This window comes from Acanthisitta chloris, unplaced genomic scaffold (assembly GCF_000695815.1).
Source record: "Acanthisitta chloris isolate BGI_N310 unplaced genomic scaffold, ASM69581v1 scaffold801, whole genome shotgun sequence".
NCBI lineage: Eukaryota > Metazoa > Chordata > Aves > Passeriformes > Acanthisittidae > Acanthisitta > Acanthisitta chloris.
Window position 1 is genome coordinate 40,507 of NW_008657401.1, and position 25,513 is coordinate 66,019.

Below are 25,513 nucleotides of genomic sequence, written 5' to 3' on the forward strand. Positions count from 1 at the left end.
TGGAGCAGATCATCCTAAGTGTGATCACACAGCACCTCCAGGATGGACAACACATCAGACCCAGCCAGCATGGGCTTAGGAAAGGCAGGTCCTGTTTGACCAACCTGATCTCCTGTTATGATCAGGTGACAGCCTGGTGGGTGAGGGGAAGGCTGTGGATGTGTCTACCTGGACTTCAGCAAAGCCTTTGACACCATCTCCCATAGCACACTCCTGAAAAAGCTGCAGCCCATGGCTGGGACAGGGGCACTCTCTGCTGGGTGAAGAACCCAGTTGATTCTCTGATTCTATGATTCATCTGCAAATAAAACTAAAGAGAAGGAGTTTTTCATCAAGTTACTTAACCAGTCTGTTTGTGATAGGCACTGAACAAGGAAAGGAGGATTTAATTTCAAATTTATATATTGCCATCTCTAGCTGTGTCACACACACACACAGAGCAGGATGGGAAATCTTCAGTAGTCAAGTTTTGGTAGCTGAGGAGTCACATCTTCTGTGAGAAATGGCTGCTGGCCAGTGAGGACATCTGTGTGAACAGCTGCAAAGCTGTTGGCCTCTATTCCTCTCTTCTGACATTTAGTAAAGGTCTGAGTTAAGATCACTGCTTTCTTTGTGGCAATCTGTAATTGTAGCAGCACCTTCTATATCATTGTCTGTCAGTGTTTCTGCTATTAACTTTCTCTATTCTCCTGGCATTTGACTTGGCTGTAAAAATTCACTCTTGGCAAATATGTGACAGAACAAATCTGTGCTTATTAGTGATCACATCCAAAATGTATTTAATCACTCTCCTCCACCATTCTGTAATAAGATGATGCTTTAGTGGAGGAGGGTAGTGGATGTGTACCCAGATGTATTCAGTAACATCACAATGAGTTCATTCTTTACATTCCATTTGCAGAATTGAATTACACAGAATTCAAACTGCAGAGTTTAAGAAAATAATAGTTCTATACTACCAATTTTTGCTAGGAACTGGAGAATAGGTTTTCATACTGCTTTGCATGTATTAGCAATGTACAGATGTTTCTATTTGTTCAGTCACCAAACTAAGCATTAAATTTGAGATGATGCAGACTTATCTGATGTGTTTCTGACTTGTTATATTAGTGAGAACAGTTTAATTTCTCCCATAGGCAGGTATGAAGTAGGGTAATCAATAAAACAGTAGGGGTGTGCCCTGCCCTTTGCTTGCTGTGTGTAGTCCATCTGACATCTAGTGAATGAGGAGAACAGGTCAGGGGCAGGAGGGGGGAAGCAGGTAGGAGATACTTCTTTCTTTTCAGAGAAGTCTCACCCAAACACCTGCGAAATTCTGAAAAAGATAATGACTTCTTACATTGCATGAAGACTTTTTTTTTTCCCTGGAGGTAGAAACAAGCAGTTCCAATGTTTATTTTGCTCAGCATTGCTGGTTTTGTCTCTCACTTTCCATTCATTACTCTTGTATTGTCTGTGAAGAGTATGCTTTATCCTTATTGCTGGAGCTTTATAACTTTCATTTTGCTCTATCCAATATAATTTTGTTTTTCTTTTTCAATTTGGAGTACAGTTTTCAGAGAGATTGAAGTGCTTGAGGAGACTGAATTTATTTTTCAGAAATGAGCTAAGAATCAGAGTCTCGTGACAAGTCAGAAAAAATTGGATTTAAACCGCTGTGTTTTCTGCTTCTTTTTTTTTACCATTTTGCAAACAATTTGACTTTTCCTTCCCCTGCTTTTCTTTGATGAACCAAGAGTTTTGTTTTTTGCTGGGGACTGTTGGCTGCGGAGTTCATTTTTGTGTTTCATTTGATTGCAATTTATTGTTTTGTTGCTCTGTCCCCTGGGTTAAACTTACTCATTACTTTGAATCAAAGGCACCATGCAAACAAACAAAATCTAATCTAATATAATATTCTACTCTAATGGATTCCTTACAGTCTCTCTTGGCAATCCTATTGTTCCTATCTTTTAAGCTTGAGCAATGAAATCAAGGTGGTTGTTGCCCAGAAGGGTTGCTGTCTCCTTTGCCTTACTCATATGCACAATTTCAAAGAAGGGTAGGAGTCATCACTCTCTTCTCCGAGAAAGTAATTTGTAACATGCAACTGGTTACTTTTCAAATCCAGAAGTCAATAACCCATGATAGATTGTTATTTGAAGTAATAAGCTTACTGTGGCTAGACCCTGCACCACTAATATAAAAATATGCCACGGCAAATGTTTGACATGATCCTATGCAGCATCTCTGTCATGTAGCTAATACTTATAATTTGTGTTTATCTCTTATATGTGTAACTGTGCCTCTGGTTTCCTACATCTTCATTGCCTTTGCTGTTGTTGCTCTGTTAGACTCTCCTTTCATTCAAGAAAGGAGCAAATAATCTGAAATTCAGCTGTGTTTAAGTTTTCTAATCCTTTTTTCTTTTTATTTCCTTGTTTTAACTGAGTTTGTTTCTCCTCATCTGAAAAATACTCATTGCACATAATAACCAGTGTTATTTTCCTGGGGAAATAACAAAATATTTTATTTTTATGACTTAAATGTCTTATATGAAAGAGTTTTTTCTTTATTTTTGGATCTGCTTCCTGCAAGTTAGTCAGTTTGTGTTTCTTACATGTTACATGTCTCTCTCAGAGTGCAGCAGCCTGAATAAAATGCAGCGACCCTTTCTGTGCCGTCCTCCCCCTCTTTTGATAGCATTCAGGCATTTGACCTTCATCGAGGGAGGATATTTATCATCAGCACCATCCAGCCATCTGTTAGTATACTTGTCCTCCCTGGTGCACGTTCCTGTAAACAGAAGCATTATGGATCACTTTAGGCTTCTAACCCAAGTAAACAGTTATGAAGGGTGTTGATGATAACTCAAGGACTCATACACAGAAGTGTTGCAGTTTGTAGGATGGTTAAAGCAGGAATCACAGATCACTCAATAATATTTTACATTCAGTATCTCAAAAATGTTTCTTTCTTCAGGTCTCCTCCATGGTGCCTTGTTCCCATGTGCAAGGCAGACCTGCTGTAGCATTGAAGCTTGAATCTATATAGGTCTCCAAAGTCTTAACACCCTAATGACTGTAGGCAAAGAATTGTGATATTCCTTAGTGGGGTTTATAGCTGTGAAATGTTGGAAAGGTAAGTGTGTCAACTCCAAGGCAGAGCCTCTGCTGTGTGTGCAAGAGCTGGTCTGCAGCTGCCTTAGTATGTTGATATATTAATGGCAGATTTGCCTTGCAGGGAGCAAAGTTTAAGACTATATTCAGGAGCACATCTTTCACTTCAGAGCCTTTTTCTGATTCATTCTTTCCAATTCTCAGCACTGATGGCTACTGCTTCACCATAATAGAAGAAGATGAGTCTGGTGGACATTTAGTCACTAAGGGCTGTCTTGGATTAGAAGGCTCAGACTTCCAGTGTCGGGTAAGGTATAGCTACTCCTAGCAATAACTTGTGGTTTTGGTTTTGGCACTGCTGTTGCTAGTAACACTCCCACTCAGAGGAAGTTTGGATTTAGAGAAATGCTGTCTAACTCATGCAGTCTCCATGGTAGCTAAAATAAGTTAGGATGTTATTTGATGGATTGCAGCAGCTTTTATGTCTTACACACACTTTGGTTTTGGAATTTTTGTGCCAGAAATTCCTTTCAAGTACAATGATCATCTGATGGAAAGCAAGTATCGCTGCAGGAATGGAAGGGGTATAGGCAATGGAACAAGGTGGCTCTAAAGCATTTGCCTTTCCTCATATTAGCATGAAATAGTTTTACATGCATATAAGAATGGTCTAATCACTAAGGTCTATGGAAGGCATTTTACTCAGCTTCCCATGAGACCAGAAGTAGCAGCTAAATTAGTCCACACAGCAGTCCCTGTATTATTCTGGCTAAACTGTTTTGAATACCCACATTAACTCATTTTTGTAATACAAGTCTAACTGATGGATGTATGTGAATTTCCCAGTTCTGACTTGCACCATTAGAGTCAGTCAGTCCCTTCTGCAGCAGAAGTACATTGGGAGTGAATTCATCTCTTAATTATCTAGATGAAATGTTGCTGGATGTGCTGGGTGGCAGAAATCCTAGAAATCTGGAGCAGATTGCAGCCCAGCTAGCAAGCACATCTTTCTCTCAAGTGCCAGAATGACAGCGTGTATTTACAACACAGGTAATGACTTGGTTTCTATCAAATTGCTTGTTGCAGGACACTCCTATTCCACACCAAAGAAGATCTATTGAATGTTGCACAGGCCAAGATTACTGTAACAAACACCTTCACCCTACACTGCCACCACTGAAGAACCGAGGTAAGGGGAAGTAAGGGGAACAAAATCCAGTCCCAAACTAATCTTTTCCTTCTGTTGCTCTCTGTGCTTTAGAAAGAAACAGGGTCCAGACTGAAGAACCCCTGTCTAAATGCACATGATTAGAGAGATAAACAGCTTTTAACAGTATTGCTGCATTCCTGTAGGTCGTGTGTGGAGTGGTGCCTTGACCTGCTGATACTTGCTGTTCTTCCTGTTGCCTACATGCAGTGAACACCAGCTGCATTAGAGCTGCACAATATTGTCCTAGCAAAGATCTGCTAGCTATCAGTGGTCATCCCAAAGACTTAGGTTAGTTGTAGCAGAGGATGCCTCTTGCTATCTATATTTTAAGCCTGATAATAAAGTTGAATCCTCTCTCTAGTCCCTGCAACATGCATTACTGTCATTCGTAACTCCACACACATCTGGAGCCAGACCACCAGCAGTTAATCAGTCAGTTCAAGCTGACTGAAGGCCATTAAACTTTTCTTCTTTAAAAGACTTGATAATCCAGCACTAGGACAATAACTAGTTACTGAGGTAGCTGAAAATAGAATGTAGGGTAAGAACTCATGCACTGATATTATTATTTTTTTTTTTATTACTTATTTGAGAGCAAATAGGCATGTAGATGTAGTAGATGCTGCGGCAAGGTTTTAGCATTTTTGTTTGTTTGGACATAACTTTCTGAAAGTTGGTAACATTATTTTTGTCTGGATGTTGCAGAATATATTTTATAGAAATGTGTTCCTAAGTAAGTGTAAATTCATGCATGATAAATCCTTGGCATTAGCAGGAATTGTGGTGGTCAGTATGGAGTTAGTTCAGAGTTGCAGAAGAATTTACAATCGTGACATTCTGTGTTGAAAATCCAGATCAGTGTGCAGATGCACTCTTAATTACACAAACAGCAGATACTTACACAAATACATGCTTGGAGAAAGCCTTCACTCATGTAAGCTGTTCCCTTCATGCCTATGAAATTCTGCACAGATGGACTGCAGAATAAGAACTATGGAGAGTAGTATGTAAATACTTCGCTGCTTTCTAGCAAGCCATTAAGTCAGTGAAACCTCATAAAATTCTGACTTTCAGCAGAAGAGTTATGTACTAACTATGTTGGTTTTTTTCATTTTAAAATGTTCTTTGGACTGAGAGAGAAGCTCCAAAAATAAGTCAATATTTGTTCACACTTACTTAGTCTTTCATTAAGTATCAATTTGGAAAATACTGCCATGATTTCTTCTTGCTGCTGACTGAGTTTATTCTATGTTGAAACTACTTAAAACTACTGAACCAATGCCTAACACTCGACATCCACCTTATTAAGATTTTAGTTATTTGGCAGTACTATCTGCTGCTTATACAGAAAGCAGTAAACCAAGTTTTTGGTAGTGGCAGACATTGTTTAGGTCGATGTTAGTTTTATTCTGTGTGTAAATGGGGTACATAAAGTATCATGTGGGCACCATGGTGGCAGACCCATGAACTAGCAGAGAGAGTATTTGTGGAAAGAAAAATTTCAGAGGGTTGGAACAGGGTTCCAGCCATTCTGTGTTGCAATGTTGTCTATTTTAGCATGACAAACAAAAGGCGATGTACTCACTCAACATATTCTGAAGATTTTTTTTAAAAAAGCTCTCACACTACCAGTATCTTGACAGTGTATTGTTGAAATACACTTCAGGAGGTGCTTCATTAAATGTGTCTGAACAGGGCTGAAGTCAGCACCTTAAGTGAATATGTCATTCTTGGTGCCAGACCTGTTTTAATTTGTTGCTGCTGTATCCTAGTACAAAAGCTCAGAAGAAAAGGCATAGTTTCAACTGTAGATCCACACTGCAATGAGGTACAAATACTGTGTACAAATACATGCTAATGCCAGTGCCCACTGCTATGACTGTGATAATTCTTTCTACATTTACATTAGGCTGTGATTATCTGAGTACTGTTAGAATTTTATGTCAAATTTAACACAAGCTGTAAGTACAAAGGAGATTAACATAAAAACAAGCTTCTAGGAACAACCTTCTGACCTTCAGGATTCCATGAAAAATATGTATGCTCCTCAGCATTTAAAAAACATACAGAAATTTGGCTTCTGATGAACTCACATCCAAGGTGATCTCTCATGGGAAACAGTCTAGGGAGGCCATGCAGCTGCAGGTCAGAGGTTGTTAAACTGCAAATTGAGCTATGCACTCAGGTAACATCTACAAAGGCAAGTGACTTGTGTTCTCAGAGTGCTTTTCCAGACCTGGCATGTGCTGGAAAACGAGATTTATGCTGTGACCCCCACAAAAGAAAGGAGGACCACATACATGAAAGTGAGAGATAGAGGAATTAACACTGGTCAAAGCAAGACTTGTTAAGCAAGATGGAAGAACCAACAGCTAAGCCGAAGTTTTGAGCTCATCTCAGTACAGAACTAGCAGGATAAAATCCCCAGAGAAACCATTAAGTCCTGGTGTCAGCTATACATCTGTCTTATTAAGGAAATGAAAATCATAATTGGGTCTGATACAACACCTCTGCTTTAAACAATAAAAGATATTCCTGGAAATCCTAGCAAATGTGCAGGCTGAGACCATCAAAAGGAGAAATATGTCTTTACTGATTTAGAGCCTATATAAGCAGAAGTGGTGGTGCCACCGTGTCTGGCTCCCTGCCTGTATAGCTAGTGATGAATGGGCTAGGGAATGATTGGAGGAATGATGGGGTTTGATGTGTGCACACAGTCTCCTTGCCTCAGATTTTACTGCCGTTTTTACTTGGATAGCTGTAACATTGTGAACTGGAGGGACCTCGGGTGGGAGGCAAACCTTCTTTCCCTTTGATATGCTGACTTCTCCTTTGAACCTGCTGGGTGGCATTTTCAGTGCACTCCTCAGCAGTGCCCTCACCTACTGCAAGAGCACAAGCATTGGTGCTGCTGCATTCTGCATCAGCTGCTCCCAGCATAGAGATCAGCACATGTTCCTTTGTGTCTTGCAAGCTTTCCTTGCTCTTGCTTCACATAATTGCATGTGGGTACCAAAAGAATTTTGCATTGTTGGAGCCTGAAGTTCACCTGAGAGCTACACAGCACTTACAAAATGCTTTCTGGCTTCTGGGAAAACCAAACCACATTTATTTACTTTTCTGAATGACAGAAGCCCATTAGAAACATTGAGCACTAGGTTTGGATCACTTAAACCCTAAAAATGATGGGAATTTGATTCAAGATTTCAGCATCTTTAATCATCCCACAGGCAGCATGAATGAGTTCTGACAGTGCAACACTTTTGTGTCTCTGTAAATGCACAGACTTTCATGGCTTTAACCTCTAGCATGCACAAGTACAAGTAAGTTGCTCTCTGTGCATCTGATACCAGCTTTTGTTACTGCTAACCACAAAAGCTCAACTTCCATCATGTCTTACTCTATGAAGTGGAAAAACCTTTGCTATGGACAGATATCCAGGTCTGGCCTAGGTATAAAATATGTGTGTTCTGATGGGCTGATGGGTTCTGATTGCTGATGGGCTGCAACATCTTAAACATTTTAGAGGGAAATGGCTGGCTGACACAGGCTGCTTTCAAAGCATGAACTGGAGCCCTGAGTCCTGCTGAGCAGCCGTTACCTTCATGAGAGAGGTCTGGAGTCCCTGGTGGGCTCTCGGTTTCAGCTCACAGCCCACTCAGAGTGGCAGGCCAGGGAGAAATCTGCTGAGGCAGGGAGAGTGATGGGCTCCAGTGTTTTCCCATACACATCATGTCAGTGTCCCCTTTCAAAGGCATTGGCCGTGTCTTGAATGTTTACATTGTTAATGCTCCCAGAGCAGGTAATGGCAGGTTAAAACATGACCAGGGTGATCAAAAGGTGTGTTGGTAGGTAATCTCTGTTTGTAGTGGAAAGGGAAAGGAAAGAAATAGTTCTGGAGTAAAAAAGAAGGAGAAACTGGATCTTTAAAATAAAAGAACCTGATAGTAAACTAAGAGTCCCTTAGGAATCCCCTCGGCTCATTACCCTTGTAAATCTGAAACATAATAACATCATTCCAGAACAAGTCAATAAGGACAGATTTCTTGCATTTTACAATGTGTTGGGCATTAGTGTGAAGGATGCAAGACAGCAAAGCTGGAAGAACTTCAGGAAACATGGTCCTCATTTGCATCATATTAGATAACAACTCTGGGAGGGTGGTGTGTGTGTACCTACATGCTGAAATTCTGTAATTTTGGGGGTTTGAGTGGCAGGGCAGGTCAAAAAATAATAGTGCTAGGTTTGTTTTCCAGCAGAGAAGCATTCATGAAGGTCAGACTCACTTGCCTGAGCTGAGAATACAAATTCAGAGATTAATGTTATACTTCAAAGGAGAATATGAGTCTCTGATGCAAAAATTGACTGAAACATTTTAATAGTTTTTATGTAACAGCATTTTCTACAAGTTACTTGACACATTTAGTTTTCAAGTGTTTTACAGAATAGCTACTGGAAAGATAGTTTTGCCCATGAGCATAGGTGCTGGCACACAGGACTACTGTTGAGTGAATGGAGGGGGAAATTCCTGCTCAGGTGTTTAAAATAGGATCTGAGAGATGGATTATTCTGTAATGATGGAGTTATACTTTCAAGGCCTCTCGTGGCCTGCCTTCTTTGGGGTTGGATGGTCTGCTGTGTCTTCCCTTCTAGAGTAAATCCAGTTTGGGTTTAGTTTTATGGGTATTTGTTTTGTTTTGTCTTTGTTTGGGATTTGTTGTTGGTGGTTTTTTTGCTTTGGTTTGGTGGTTTTTGTTTGTTTGGCTTTTTGTTTGGTTTTTTGGGGGGGTTGTTTTTTTTGGTTTGGTTTTTTGGGGGGGTTGTTTGTTTTTTTGGTTTGGTTTGTTGGGTTTTTTAAAATATTGCCTGCTCAAATAGGATGCTACTTAATAAGAGTATTGTAAGATAGAGGCAGTAATTTTTTGCATGTTCTGGCTGATCACTCAGGTTGACACAGAGCTATAGGTCTTGATTGATTTTTCATTCAGAGCCAAACAGAGAATTGCAAATTAAGGTAATGTTTTGCCTGAGTGAGGGCTGAAAAACCAAATAGGCTTTTGGAGGTGCCAGTTCTGCCCTGGTCAGTGAGGGTCAAAGAGGAAGTGCACAATATCCCTGGGGGGATTCAGGGGTATCTTGCACAGGACTTCATTAGAAAAGAAAGGAAACACTCTTGTGTTCAATGCACTTTCAAAGTGTGTGTCTTTTGATACTGAATTTGTACCATCTACCTTTTCTGAATTTTCTGCCTTCCTTGTTTGAAACCCCAGACTTTGCTGAAGGAAACATTCACCATAAGGCCCTGCTGATCTCAGTGACTGTTTGCAGTATACTTCTGGTGCTTATCATCATATTCTGCTACTTCAGGTAAATAAGGAATACTTTGGCAGTTCATTAATGTTTCTCCCAATATTTATCTTTTTATAGACTTAGGAATTTGAAAAATCCCACATTAAGGAAAAGAAATTAGAAACTGTAATTTTATAATTATGAAGAAAATGTGCATTTTATTCATGCTGGTCACAGGTATACCTGTGTGATGTGTTTCATAAAGAAATCTTTGTACAACATACTAGAAGCCATTCAGGTAGAAGCACAGATTAAATGTGTTTCATAAAGAATCCTTTGCACAACATACTTGAAGCCATTCAGGTAGAAGCACAGATTATTCTTTAGTGAGTCTAAGAAGGGCAAAGGACAAATTTTATATGGAGTAAAAGAACCTAAGACTTCTAAATGGCTTTATGTGGTGAAGAACTGTTCATAATAAAGAGGGTAATACAGGAATGTAAGTAAGTATGTCTAGAATGTTACCATAACCTACATACAATATGTTTTAATAATTTGTGATGTTTTTAAGTAGTCCCAGATTTCATGACCTTGCCTCCTCTGGCTGCTAAAAGATCCACTGCAGACAGTAAAATAAAACTGGCTATTTACTTGGTCTGTGTTTTAGACATATTAAGTTTCTGAAAGGAAACATTTGATTGCATGGCAAACTTAGCCCAGATTGAATGGTCTTTGAGTGTTATACGTAGAGTTTTGCTGCTTGAAAGCAGTTCCTAAATGTAAAATAGAAAATTTTGGGCAGCCAGTCCCTCGTATTCTTCAGGGAAGCAGAGGAAGCTGTTAGCCATTAAATGAAGGAAACGTGAAGGATTTTGTGCATTATTGATTGTGCATGTGTTGATTCTATTCAAAACGTCAGATACAAACGCCAAGAGACGAGGCCCCACTACAGCATCGGGCTGGAGCAGGATGAGACCTACATCCCTCCTGGAGAGTCCCTGAAGGATTTGATCGAGCAGTCCCAGAGCTCAGGGAGCGGCTCTGGGCTCCCTCTCCTGGTAAGGAAGCAATATTATTTTCATGCAAGTTTCAAAAGCAAAAATGAGGGAGAAGAGGCGTAAGAAATTGTATTTATATATCCTCAGTTGTTTTTTTAGGGTGTTTTATTTCTCTGCCAGAAATGACAAGGAATGAAGCTGGAGAACAGCTGCTTTAGAATCAGGAGACTTTTTATTTCATGGAGACTAAGCCAAAAAAGCTTAGGGTTGGTGTTTTTTTTACCTCAGCTCATTTCTTATTCTACATACCATAGGGTAAGTACAGGCTAAGAGAGCTCGTAGAAATGCATCAGGTTTTACACCAGTGTACAGGACAGCATCTGGCCCACTGATCTTGTTTTCTTGCTTTTATGTGCAACACAATAACATTTCAAGCACTGACACATTGTCTTTATCTAAAGGGAACTGTAACTCATCAAACTGGGAAACTTTTTATTTGGAGACATCACTTTGCATTCAGAAGTAAAGAGGGATTTTGTTTGATTGTAACATGGCAATCTCAAAGGTTAAAGACAGAGGGATGGAGTCTGTGATTATTTCTGAACAGACTCCAGGAGCCAACTGGAAAGCCAAAACCAGCTGTGGCAAAACAGTTCTGTTCACTAGGGAGTTTTGTTTCTGGGGTTCATCACTGCTTTTTAGCCCTAGTAAAAAAGTCAGGTTGCTTATTTAAAAAGCTGCCTCTGAGAAAATGAATTAGATTTCATTTCCATTTTTCAGAGATGATATGTCCCTCCTGTCTCCCAAACCTGTTAGTTCGTAGTGATGCTGTTACTGTAGGTGTTGTCCAGTATCCGAGTACTTTCCATCTGATTTCTGCCTACACATCTTTTTTTCTACACACTAGAGAAGAACTGAAATGGGAAGTTTTAGATTGCCTTCAAAATGAAGCAATAGGCTAACAGTTGGTGAAATTTGACTAAACTCAGTTTGTTCTGGGCTTTTAAAAAGCTCTGTCATATCCCTTACCAATGTCCTTCTAGCACTCATGGAAAGGGAGAGATCGTGTTTACAATTAAGGACCATTCCTAATTAATGCTTCCAGCTGCTTTAATTGTGAGAGGTTCTTCCTTTCTTTGCTTTCCTTTTTTTTTTAGCATAACACCTGCCACATCAAGGTATTGGTCTGCACTTGCTCCTACCTGTTACAATGTCAGAAAAAATGTACTAATTTAGGGCAAATCCAAAGAACTTGGTTGTTCTTCTCTGAAAGGATGTGTTTCCAGCAGCCCATGTGGGTAGCAAGTGCCCTGGGCCATCTCATAGTATGCATGGCTGGATGCATACTTCACTCCAGGATCCCCAAAAAGCTGGAGCAATGCTGGTTGTGACTGCTTGTTCTTTATGCTTTCCTCTGTCCCAGTCAACTCTTTGAAGGTGGGATCTGCAGTCTCACAGGTGTCCCCGGGTCTAGTCTTGTGGTGGACAGGAAAACTAACTTGTGCTAATTAGCTGGTGTAATGGCTGAGGTGACATTCCAGCTGAGTCCTTGCTCAATAGCTCTGAGAGCTGTGACAGTGCCCCATGAAGCAGAAACCATCTTCCATCAGTCCACCTCTCCTTTCTCAAGCCTGGAGACTTTCCAGCCACTGGGCCAAGTGTTCTTTCTCAAGGCACTCTTTCACCCCTTCCCTGTTTCCTACAAAAAGGTGCATACTTCCCCCTCCCCCCTGACTTTGACTAGCAATTTTGCGTGGAAGAGAAGAAAAGCACATGCAATAGCAAATCTTGCACTTGGTAATAGATGCTTGCCATATTTCCCAGACAGCTGCAACCACCAGAAGTGCATAGATGAATACCTCTGGATCCATGTCTGAAATAAGTCCATAGAAAGTGCATGGCAATAATGGTCTAGACTTTATTGTGCAAAAATTTGGTTTTAACTTTGTTGTTTCTTATGCATAGGGTTATGATTTCAGGAAAGTAAGAAGCAAATTTATTATTGCAATTTATGCTAAATAGTAATGTTTTTCTTCTATGCAGAACATTTTTTCTAATGGTACAAATATTATACCAAATACAAGCATTAGCCAAGATTTTGTCAATACTGTGACATTCAGGAGGTGTTCTTTCTCCTGACCCTTTTTTACTTCTGACAGAAAAGTTTTCTGCAGGTCAAATGCTGCCAATAAAACAACAGTAAGTTGTAAATGAAGACTTTGAGCCAACAAACTGAGCTCTGTGCAAAGAAGAACCCCATTGGCCTTGACAGAGCAAGAAGTGTAGGCAAAACTGTTGCCCTCCATGAATCCACGTGCAAAACTGGGGAAGTTGATTAGACACTGGGACATTAATTCAGTGGTCTGTCTCAGGAGTTTGCTGTATTAGAGTTTGGTGTTTACCTTTTCACCCATTTGTTTTTTTTCTAATTCTCCTTCCAATGAACTTTTCAAGGGACTACACCCCAGCCATAGGTATAAAGTCCTCTGTTCAAAATATTGAAGTTACAGAAGGTTCATTTGTCTAAATTTTCATCTACAGTAGCCGAATACATTTAGCTGAACAGCATGAAAATAGAAAGTAAAAATAGTTGGTAATTAGATTGATTCCATTCAGAGGGAGGAAAGAAAAGGCCATGTAACCTTACCTGGCTACTTACATTACAGAGCTCAAGTAGCAAAATATACAGATTTTAAAAAAAATTGAAGAAAAACCCCAACCCCGCTCAGTGTGAACAATTCACATGAACACATCATTCAGCATGCTTATGAAATCAGTTCATCCAACAATTTTGATTAGCTTATTTGTTTTAGAAATAATAATTGGTTTATGAGTCAAAAAAGGGCTAAATTCCTTAAAATAAAATAAATTGGCCATAAGAAATCATTTGACCAGTTCTAGCAAGAGGAAACGAGGTTAAGGACCTTCACAGAGTATTCTGCCGCCTTAAAACCCATAACAGAAATGTGTTTTTCATTTTCATAATGTAATTTAATAAGAAACTTTTCATCATTAAGTATTGTAATTCCATGTACTTTATGATGGCATTACATATATTTACACAAATTAAGTTATTTGATATAACTACATTACAGTTCAGGATGCATTTTTTAAATGGGCAAAATAGAAAGCAACAATGCTAAAATGACATTACAAAATGTTACAGCAAAATTCCAATGTAATATAACTATTGTTCAATCACTATATGAGAGTATAAAAGAATACATCAATTTAAAAGATTAATGCTAATCTCTGTTGTTGGCTTTCACTGATGTTAATCAGAAATAATGGCACTGAAGCTACCATCTTGGGAGTCTAACAGCACATTGCAGGGCTGGAAAACCAGAATTCAGTTTAAATGAGAGAAGAAGAAAGCTAGGACATTGGAAATAGCTTTGCATAAATGCCACTGTATGTTTTGCTTCTTCAAATTGTTGAATATGAAAGCCAGGGATCTATTTGCTAAATAAAGGATGGTAGAGTTTACCTCATAGGTTTTGAGTTCATCTTTGGATGTACATTGATGCTGCAGTGGGGTTGTGGCAGTCCTGCTCTGCATTACCAAGCTGGTACTTTCTGTTGGACCTCCCAGTGGTAACAAAGGAAGCAAATGATTTTGATGACTTGCTGCAATGAACTACTCAAGATTTGTTTATGGGTGGTGGCAAAACTGAGCTAGAGACCTCAAATTTGCACTTGTCCAGATTTTGCCAGTTGCTTGGATCAGATGAAAATCTCCTTGCATTGGAGGATATAAAATTATTTTCTTTGAAAATCTTGTAAAATCCTACCAAACCCAAAATCATTAGCTGTGGATTGAACTGGCAATGCTGTAGCACAAGGGGGGGGACCTTTTTCTCTCCTATTATATTAGAGTGAGGACGAGTCAGCCACAAACACCAGTGGGTTGTGTTGCAGCATCTACTCATGTTCTGATTTGTGATCTTTTAGAAGTATATCATCTGCAGACATACTGCAATCCAATGAGAATATATTAGTCTCCATTTGTCCACGATTTTTTGTGGCTATAAAAGCTTGTTAAATGTGGAGGCAGTCCATCTGCTGTGTGGGGTCTGTCATCCTTACAAAGAGCTTCTCTGCAATGCTGCTGAGTACATTGATCTTGCCCTACAGCTGACTTTAGCAGAGTTCACAGTACCACTGACAAAGCTGGCACAGGCACTAGAATGCTGTTCTTCCAAATATTTTGGGTGGGGAGGGAAATTGCTTTTTATACTATGTAATTGTGATTATTGCAATTAATGTAGGCACGTGGGTTCTAACTCTGTAAGTAACGATTGAGATTCCTATTACCAAAGGTATATTTTGAAATGATTAGACATGGCATTTTCAAAGAAGGTAATAGGAGGCTGCTATCAGTAATTTTGCTAGTTTTGGAGTGCTCATATGCTTTTGGCTCTTGTGAGCCCTAGCCTTGAGTCTCAGCAGTGTTACGTATGTTTAGAAACATCCTTGTTTTAATTAAAAAATGTGTTACCTTTTGGAATTTTGGTTGTGCTGGGGTGACCAGGAGTATTTTCTGTCAAACCTTTTAAAAAAAAAAAAAAATTCCACCAAGTGGCAACATCCCACAGGAAAATAAAAATTTGGAGGTCTTTAGTCAAATGTTTTCTTCACACAGACCAATTTAGTTTCCTGAGAGGTCACAATGCATTCTGAGCATGCATGGAAAGGCTTCTTCACAGTGGCAGGAATGTCCTGTCTAGCACTGCATCCTGGGGAAAACAGGGAGCATCCACAATGCAGAGCATTGCTGAAATCCATGGCCCAGTGGCTGCGTATTCCACTTTCCTCTGGACTGGCTGCTTGGCAAGGAGATGCAGAAGGATGGAGGTGATTTCCACTGAGCAAGGTGTAAGCATCTGTATTGGCATTTCACAGGTTCAAAGGACCATTGCAAAACAGATTCAGATGGTAAAGCAGATTGGAAAAGGTCGCTATGGAGAAGTCTGGATGGGAAAGTGGCGTGGTGAAAAGGTAGCTGTGAAAGTGTTTTTTACCACAGAGGAGGCAAGCTGGTTCAGAGAAACAGAGATCTACCAGACTGTCCTGATGAGACATGAAAATATTCTCGGTGAGTCAGAGAGAATTATTTGATAGTGTACAGGTTCTTAAGTTTAGTAACTCTGTATTTGCTGTTATCTGATGTCCTTTCCAATGTGCTTTGTTACTTGCTGTGCTCTGCAATTAGCCACCTAGTGCTTTTCAAAGGAGAGTTGTTTCAAGGATTACTGAAACATAAATAAAAGTTTAAAAATAGTGGAGTTTGGGGGTTGCTAGTCCAAACACCACACATCTGTTTCAGCCACTGGTATTTCCATATCTGGGCTTTCTGAAAATATGTTAAAGGATAGAGGTGAGGCATAGTTGCATGGAAGTAAGATGAAAGAAATTAAAAATGTTATTAAAATAAAACTATTGAAGTGATTGACAGTCCAGAGTTTTGAGCAATCAAAAACAAGCCATGAGAAGTACTAGTTTCAAAATCTTGGTTTTTTTTTTTTTTTTTTTTTAAGGATTCATTGCTGCAGACATTAAAGGTACAGGATCTTGGACCCAGCTGTATCTTATCACTGACTACCATGAGAACGGCTCACTTTATGATTATCTAAAATCTACTACCTTGGACACAAAAGCCATGCTGAAACTGGCTTACTCTTCTGTTAGTGGCTTGTGCCACCTGCACACTGAGATCTTCAGTACTCAGGGCAAACCTGCTATTGCCCACCGTGACCTAAAAAGTAAGAATATCCTGGTGAAAAAAAATGGCACCTGCTGTATAGCAGATTTGGGCTTGGCTGTTAAATTTATCAGGTGAGTAGAAGTGAGGAGGCTGAGGAAAAGTTTGTAAATCAGATACAAACTCTGGCTTTGTGGTTGACTGAGCAAGTATGCACATGTGGGTAAGCACCTGCAGAGTATGCACATACCTTTTGGGCTCTGCCCTTCTGTGTGAGTCTGTGTGTGGTGTAAACACTTAATGCAGTTGTATAAATAGTTGCTTTTTAATTGAGCACATTAGTTATATTTGCAAAGTTTCCATTTTTAGCACTTCAGCCTCAGTAGCTATGCTGGCACATGGTGAAAGGACATAGCATTGACAGGTTGAAGTCATCTCAGTGAGCTTGTCAGCTCAGACATTTGGCTGTCTGATTCCATGAAAATTCACTCACAGCTTATATAGGAAATTACTAAGAATCTGCCCAAGTTACTAACTGGAATTTATTGAAAAGGACCCCATTTGGGTTGCCTTTTGTTTCATTCCCTTCAAATCAAATTGCCAAAGTACAGATTTGATTTTTTAAATGGCTTTTCAATTTGATTTTAAAAAATGGTTGTGTGTTGAAACAACTTTGAAAGAGCAGACAAGTGGAACTTCCTCACTCCTGGGATTGCTCTTGGACAGCTCTGTTCCAAAGGAGCTTGAGCTTTTGGCAGTGGTCCTGGTGGTAGAGATGTGTGTTCCAAAGTCTCTGATTTTTCTGTACACAGAAATGTGTCCAGAATACATTGAAAGTTTCAGTTTCAGAGGTCAGCTTTGAAACCATGTGCTCCCTGGAGTATTGAATAAAATGCTAAGAATTCTGTACGAATCTTGAACTGAAATTATTCAGAGTGAAAGGAAAGGCAGTTTTTCATGTGCCCTTCTTACCGTTCACTTACCTACCAGGTTTCTTGCTGAGGCTTTTCCTTTATGAACCTGACCTTTCTTTAGGAGACGAGAAAGGAATATTTTTACGTTGAGGAACAGGGGCCTAGAAGACAACAACTCGAAAATGCACTGTTAAAGTTTCAGGGAAGAAATTCACCCTTTGCAGGTCTGTCTTGCCTGGCAAATACAGAGCCACACACTGCTTAGCTGTGAACCAAGAAGAACTAGGAACTACCAAGTCTTGCTATAAAGGAAGGTGAAATATGTGTTTGTCACAGTCCAAAGAGAATTTATGTTGTGTACTTGGCTTGATTTCATACTTCCTTAGACAGCATTTCTGAGGCAACAACCAGAACAGAAAAAAAGTAGTTGAAAGGTTTGTGCTCTGCTGAAGTTAATGATTCTAGTAAAGTTTTCTGCATTTTTCATTTCATTTGAAATATTGCAAGAGGGTGAAGGTCACTGGATTTAAGTTACATTCTCAGAGGTGTACAGAAGTGCCACCAGCATATGTATGTGTAGGTGTACTGGTTGTACCTCAGACTCAGCTTTTTTTTGTCATTTTTATAACAGTAGGTGAAAAAAAATGCTGTGCATGAAGAAAATTGCAGAAGAAGTATAATTATTCTGTGAGTTTTTGTTGTATCCATCACTTTTAATGTATTAACATTTTCAAGGTGGGGAAAGGGAAACAGACCTTTTTAAGCAAACCACAATATATGCCATATATTAAACTTTTAAAAACATTAAAATTGATACAGCTGAATCTGAGTTAATAAGAAAAAATAATTCATTCACATAATTAATGGGAATTTGTTTCCCATTAGATATAAATTGTCTCCTGGTCAATGTGTGAGGTGTGGCACATTTGGTTAGATTTTTTACACATTTATGTCTACACATCTTGATGTGCAAAGGTTGGAAGAGATGAAACATAGTGAATGCAGAAAATAATCGTTGGATTCATCTTCCTTGCAGATCTGATTTGCTATAGTTAAGTGATACTACCCCAGCTATTCAGTATCCTCCATTAATTACTTAAGACTAAAGCATTAGGTGGTGGAGTATGTTAAGAAAACAGCATTTAATGAAGATTTGATTGTTATCACCCACATTAGAGCTCATGCTAATGCTAATGAAATCTCAGGAATGTTGCAGCATCCCTGTTGACTCTTCCCTCCATTGTGGTTCTGTATTTGAATGCTTAACGTAGCCTCAGGCAGGTCAGCCTTTTAAGGAGAGTTGCCTTCACACTAAGAGGCTTTTCTTGTAAAAATTGTTCCATTAAGATTATGCATTACTTTTGACCCTGTTTGAGAGTGGATGTGGTGTGAATTTAGTGCTTCTCCCATCTAAATTGCTTTCTTTTTCAGCCACTTGCATGTCTGATAGCCTTTCCCCCCCCCCTTCTTTTTCTTTCAGTGATACAAATGAGGTAGACATCCCTCCAAATACCCGAGTAGGAACAAAACGCTATATGCCTCCTGAGGTCCTGGATGAAAGCTTGAATAGAAATCACTTTCAGTCCTACATCATGGCTGATATGTACAGTTTTGGACTCATCCTTTGGGAGATAGCAAGGAGATGTGTTTCAGGAGGTAAAGAGCTGGGAGATGGCTTTTAATTGTGTCAGTGAACCTCAAATCTTCCATTGCATCTTTTTCTCTGGGTAGTTGTTTTTACAGTAATAAATGTGGGTAAACCATACAGGCAACTCTCTTAATCTCCGTTCTCTTGTTGAAACTTCTTTTAAAGCATCAGTCAGTGCTATGTCAACAGCAGAGATTTAGACTGTATTTTAATGTCTCGTTTGAAGGCAGTGGATGCCTGCACTGAAAGAGTATGCAACTCATTTGGGGGCCTTTTCCAAAGGCAACATGTTTCTGCTGGACTGGGGATATGCAGCTGATTTAACAGAAGGAAAATAGCGATTTCTTTATTTTGTGAGAGTTAAATAGGAGAAGGACAATTTGGGGTCTGCTGGTTACTATTTGAGATAAATAATCTGTTCACAAGACAAGCAGCAAAAAACCAGAGGCAAGAGGCACTCGTTACGTCACTGTCATACCAGTGATGTGCTTGAATTCCTTCTGATACCAGGCATTCAAGTGTGAGGACAGCAAAGATAAAGCAATGCAACCAGCTGCAGACTCGGGGCATAGATCCATCCTTGTATGCATGGGCTATGTGAGCTTTCTCCATACAGAGCCCAGTGTAGTGCAGAAATTATTGGTGCTATTACTTCTGTTTTGCCACTGAGAAAGTTAAATGCAGGGAAATGATTTGGGAGCAGTTATGTGCTGGTTTGGTGGCAAGAGTAGAGCGTGCTTCTCTTGAGTCTCTGCTACCTCCACCAGACTTCACGGGTCTTTAAAACCTGCAATATTGTGCTGAATGCTTACCCTAGGGGAGCTGAATGTCACTGATTAGCAGTTTGATCCCTGTGTTTAAAAACTGGTGAAGTATATTGCAAGCTGCAATGTTAGGTCTGTAATATTTTTGTCATCATTGCTGCACACATAGAATAGTACCTTGCCATGTTCTGAAAAGGCACAGAAATGTGCTTTGGTATATTCCAGGTCATCTGATAAGAAGGAGATCTAACTTAAGGTTAATTTTCTGTCAAATTGCTCTGATACAGGACCTATGCTAATAGCTCTTTCTGTGAGAACTTACTGGAGATTGCTGAATTGGACAGCAGTGGTAGAAAGTGTCTCACTTGGCAAGTAACTGCAGTTTTGGATTAAGATACCTCACCAGTTTTTACATGGGATTGGTTACATTGGAACTTGACTGTGGAATAAACTTCTAGGGCAGGGAAGTCCTGTTAAACACTGTTAAACACACTGTTAAACAGTGTGGCCAATCTGTTATAAAATGGGAGGGGAAGCGGGTAATGAAAGTTGTTTTCTGCAAGTGACAAGCAACTAATTGCTTCTTTCAGGCATAGTTGAGGAATACCAGCTTCCATACCATGACCTTGTGCCCAGTGACCCCTCATACGAGGACATGCGAGAGATTGTGTGCATTAAGAGACTACGTCCTTCATTTCCCAACAGATGGAGCAGTGATGAGGTATCATCCCTCTCAATATGCAGTTTGTGTTTTTAATCAGAATGAGTGAGTGAGATTCATAGAATCATAGAATCAACCAGGTTGGAAAAGACCTCCAAGATCATCATGTCCAACCCTACCGTGGTTACCAGACCATGGCACTAAGTGCCACATCCAGTCTCAGCTTAAAAACCTCCAGGGATGGTGAATCCACCACCTCCCTGGGCAGCACATTCCAATGCTTGATTACTGAGATTGACCCAATTCTACCTCATTTTGAGGGAGGAGAACATTTGCCACTCTTGCTAGCAGCAGTCACGGTGTGAGAGGGCTCTGGCAGGAGTGCAGCCTTCTCAGATATCCCCTCTGAAGGTTTCACAGCCCCAGGGCCATAGCCTATGATATTTGCAAGCAGGCTCCTGTGTGCTGTCCACCAGATCTCACAGCTATTGCAGGCTGTGCTCAGACCTGCTTAGCCTCTCTGTTAGCTTCTTGCATTCATTTTGCTCTCTGCTCCTGGCATTAATAGCATTGATTCAATGGCTAGCCAAAAAATTTTGAAAGAAATTATTTTGTGTAGTGCAGTGGTAGTGTACTTGGTGTACTGGCAGCTACTTCATTGTGTACTGATGTCTGGGCTGTAATTCCAGCCTTTTTCATTTATTTTTTTTTTTAGGAAGGAAATAATACATTATGTCTCTTTGAAACCAAATGCACATACAGTTTTTCTGTGATCACAGGTGTGCAGGCTAGGAAACAGAATTTTATCGTGATTTTATGCTAATGTAAGCACAAGATTGTAAGTTCCACTCTTACAGCATTGCTAGGCACTAGCACTGACTAGTGTAGCTGGGAGCACTGAGCACTCACCCATCTACATCTGACACAAAAAGGTGCTCATGTACCCATTTGCATTTTAGCAAAGAGGATTACAGATGTGGCCTTGCAGATGAGATGGATGAGCCAGAAAGTGCTTTCCAGTGTAAAATCAGGAGGTGAGAGGGCAGGGGTGTGTCTGAACTCCCTGCTCAGCATCTGTAAATGCAAAGTTGTGCTTGTGGGATTGGAGATAACAGTTGAGGTAGCACGGGCAAACCTGCCAACGGCTCTTGAGATGCTATGGAGTAGGGGTCATTAAACATGTTAATTGGTACAGTTTAATTGGTACAGTTTAATGCTGTGAATTTTTCTACATTTGCAGATGACAGCTGCCATTTGGGAATGGAAGGATGTATATTCTGCAGGTAGATAAAAGATTTAGGTGGCATGAGATGTAGACAGTTTGGACATGATAGGGAAAAATAAACCAACCTCCCTAGGTGGCTTGTGGACTTGTGAAACATCTAGTGTGAGAATGTCTAACTGAAACTCACCTGCCTCATCCTCTCCCTAGCCAAATCCCTCTGAGCCTTCAGACTGAGACTGTAAACACTGAAGGCAGCTCTATTAGTATCAGTCCTGGGAAAGGCTTTTGTGTGGTGGCACACAGTGTGTTTGGTCTGCTACCACATGTAGCAAGGACTGGGGAGGCTCATTGAAATAACTGTTCTTGATTAACTGGTCAGCACCATTGGTAGTCCCACTTAAGGCATTCCAGCAATTATCTTGTTAGTGCATAGTGCTTTTTTATTACCAAAAAAGTGTTAATAAAAATCAGCATTAGTCTGAAACATGTTCAGCTGGTGTGGTCGTGTTTTTGTGTAATGCCTTTCAAGGCCTGCAATGCTTCTGAATCAGGAGCCTCATAAAAACCAAGAGTAAGTTGGATGAGAAGGAAAATTTCTTTTTTCCTACTGTAGCAAGCAAATCTTCAGGCAGCGTAGATCAGCAGGCTCATGGGGTCATCACCTGGTTGCAGTGGCTTATGTGGTGCTTTATGTTTGGAAGAAGGTGGTAGGGGCAGGACAGGGCTGTACACTGCTTTTCCAGGATGTCAAAGGCAATGCTGAGATGCTATTAGCAAGAGAAATGTTGCTGGGAGGATCTGGCTGTTTTGGAAATGAGCAGGGAGTGTTTTGGAAGCGTGTGGGACAGGGCAGAGCTGAGCTGGGTGCTTACAGGTGCCTTTCCAGCAGAGGTGGCTGGGCAGGAGCTGTAGGTGCATGCTCACGCTGGGCTGTACCCAGGGGTCAGTTGCTGCCTGACCAACTAACTGCCACTAAATTTGTGCTGCAAAGGGTTTTTTGCACAGAGCCATGCCTCTGCAGGTCTGGCTGCACAGGTCTGGGGAAGGGGAAATAAGTGCTTTCCTGCAGTGTACAACCAAGTCTAGACTAGGACCTGTCAAAACTTATAAGAGTAATTTTCATGTTTGGAGAACTCTCCTTAATATACAGAAAACAAAAGCTTTTGAAAAGTGATACCAGCCAGCGTGTTCTATTTTTTTCATCTGCCCTTCAGTTTTTCAGCACTGCCAACTGCAGTGTCCTCTTCCACTGACCCATATGGGACTTTCTCTCCTGCTTCTCTCTGCAGTGCCTACGGCAGATGGGGAAGCTGATGATGGAGTGCTGGGCTCACAACCCTGCGTCCCGGCTCACGGCCCTGCGGGTCAAGAAAACACTTGCCAAAATGTCAGAGTCACAGGACATTAAACTCTGACTCTGCCAGAGGCAGCTCTCATGGAGACCCATGGAAAGAGACTTTCTCATGCAGGCAGACGTCCTGAAGAGGTATCAAAATCTTCATGAATAAGTACCTTGTATGGAATCATGCTTAAGAGAGCTGTAAGTTTTTGAAGAGACTATCCTTTGGAAAAATCATCCCAGTTTCGACATGCAGGATTGGAAGAGGCTTGTCTGCCCTTGTTTACGTGGGGAAACACAGTTTTAGTAACTGGTTTAAAATTATGCGTGTTGCTTTCCATGAAAGCCACTTATTATTTTATTATTATTATTGTTATTATTATTATTTTGATTGTTTAAAAAGATACTGCTTTAAATTTTATGAAAATAAAACCTTTGGTTAGAAGTAAAAAAAAATGTATATTGTTACATTAAAAAAATTGGAGGAAACTGCTGAAAATTAAAGCAAAAGAACATTTTCATTTCAAAAAAAGACTATTGCACTCCCTGCTATCATTGGTGTGAGTGGCCAGGTTCCTGTGGGTGGCACATCCCAGGGAACCCTGTGGTTTGTTTAAGGGAATTGGGAGCTATATGAATATGGTTTGGGGTGACTTGATTGAAGAAGCTCTTCATGTTTCCAGGAAGTCTGCTGGGAATGGTACCATGATGATAAACAAGTGTCCCTTTTCTCACCTTTTTTTAATCCATTTTTTTTCTTTTCCCCAACTGAAAAATGAAGTGTTTTGAGCTTGAGTGGAAATGAAGTACACATTTGGATCTGCTAGTGAATTTGAAACAGCTATGACCCACATAAATGACTGCTGGGTAAGAGAAAGTTCCTTGTGAGAAGGAATTACTGTCTTGCTCTTTCATTTGGGTAAGGGTGAGGGATCTATCCACAACCGCAGTTGGGAAAAAAAATAATTAGTGTTCCCCTTTTTGAAGGGACAATTCAAACCCTCAAAAATGCCCATTTTTGGAGTGGCAGTCATTTTTCTCTAAGTGTAAGGAGACCTGGTGCCTCACAGCCATAGTAGGAGGTGACAGGGGAGGAGTGTGGGACTTAGGTGGGTGGTGAACTCTGAGCACTGGGACTGGCAGTGGACAGCTGCCTCCAGCACTGCTGCTGCAGTGAGAGACCCCACAAACTGAACAATTTGTCTCAAGCTTCATCTGTATTGCTATTTTTGGTGGCCTTCCAGCAGCCTCCACACCTCTGGCAGCCACTGCACAGTAGTGACAGGCTTGGCTGCATAGCATTGTGGTTCCCAGCAAGAGGAGCTCTTAGGTCAGAAGAGCAATGGGAAATGTATTTACTGTCTTCCCTGTTCCTCCTTCCTTGGGTTGCAACAGTTGCTGAGATGCTAATGCCACAGGAGGGGAAGTGAGAGGTGAAATATTCCCCATGAAGTGTTTTCTTTGGAAAGGTTCTGTTCTTCATCAGATTATCGAAGCTGAGCTGCATGGAAGTTACCAGTTTACCCTTTTTTAACCTTATTTTATTTTTAAAAATTTTCTTGCTTGTCTATGTCCTGTTTCACTAGCTGGTGTTCAGCTTAGTTTTGAAATAAGTCCTTACAAATGCTGCTTTGATTATACTAATCCTATTTCAGAACTAAAATAATTGACAGGCTGAAATCCAGCCTCAGCACTTCTGTAATGCTTCTTTTATTTTTCACTTTTTTGGACAAAACTGATTTACTTGTCGTAGGTAGGTATATAATTGGGGCTTAGCTTCACAGCTCCCTGAAGTATTTGTAGCTGGAAAAATTGACAATTTACCCTTTCAGGCTAACCCAGAAAAATGCACAGGTTCAAGAGAACCAGCAAGACCTCCATGATTATAGGTGTTAAAAAGCTTAATCAGAGTTTTTTTGCTAATTAGAGTGCTTTTTCTGCAGTGCAGCTTACCTGCCTGTACCCAAAATTCCCAAGCAAGACAAAAGGAAAATCTCTCAGAGTACACCAATCCTGACTTCACGAGGGGTGGTGCTGGTTTCCTTATCCTCCAAAACCAGCTTGCTTTTGAGGCTGAGCAGAGTTTGGTCCTCTCCTTGGCTGACTTGGCTTTGAGGTCTGTGGTCCAAAATGAGGGCAGCCCAGTCTCTCTTCACCTTTTTGTCTTAATGAATGGAGCCGTGGGGTTTCTGCTCTCACTCCTTTTCACAAAAACTGGTGCAGCCCTGTGAAACAAAGGTTTCTCAGCTCTGAAGAAGTGGATGGCACTGTTGATTTTGGCCGTGGCTGGGAGCAGGCTAGGCTGATCTCTTCTTTGAGCCTGATTCCCCACGTGTCCTGGGTAAGTGGTTGCACAGGAAAAATGCCTCTTCCCTGCAGTATTTACTTGTGCTTTACATCTACGTTCCTCAAATAGATTTTTTTTTTTTTAAATTAGCATGGCTCTCCAGAAATGTTTTGGAGAGTGTTTTGCCTGCTGGCAGACAAGAGACATGCAATGCCCTGGCACCTGCCATCAGCATGTTTCAAGAGAAAGGGCCAGTCACTGGTTTTCTGAGCAAATCTTAGGGGTTTTTTTTTTGGTCCAAAAGAAAACGATCTAAGATACTGGTTGATAGGTTACGTAAAGTCTGTATGTTAAATGTTCAAGTTTATGTGTTTTTTAT

General features: G+C 40.4%; 1 protein-coding gene across 1 annotated transcript in view; it reads left to right on the forward strand.

Annotated features, from left to right (window-relative positions):
* The window catches only part of BMPR1B (bone morphogenetic protein receptor, type IB), a 30,343-nt gene extending 7,056 nt beyond the window's left edge, over positions 1-23,287 (forward strand). Inside the window, exons 2-10 of the mRNA XM_009084677.1 lie at positions 3,303-3,405; positions 4,185-4,287; positions 9,579-9,675; positions 10,517-10,655; positions 15,498-15,690; positions 16,133-16,430; positions 18,691-18,866; positions 20,213-20,343; positions 22,798-23,287. Of these exons, the coding sequence (XP_009082925.1) occupies positions 3,303-3,405; positions 4,185-4,287; positions 9,579-9,675; positions 10,517-10,655; positions 15,498-15,690; positions 16,133-16,430; positions 18,691-18,866; positions 20,213-20,343; positions 22,798-22,923 (1,366 nt within the window). The 3' untranslated portion in view covers positions 22,924-23,287. The remainder of the gene's footprint in view (positions 1-3,302; positions 3,406-4,184; positions 4,288-9,578; positions 9,676-10,516; positions 10,656-15,497; positions 15,691-16,132; positions 16,431-18,690; positions 18,867-20,212; positions 20,344-22,797) is intronic.
* Positions 23,288-25,513: the final 2,226 nt, after the last annotated feature.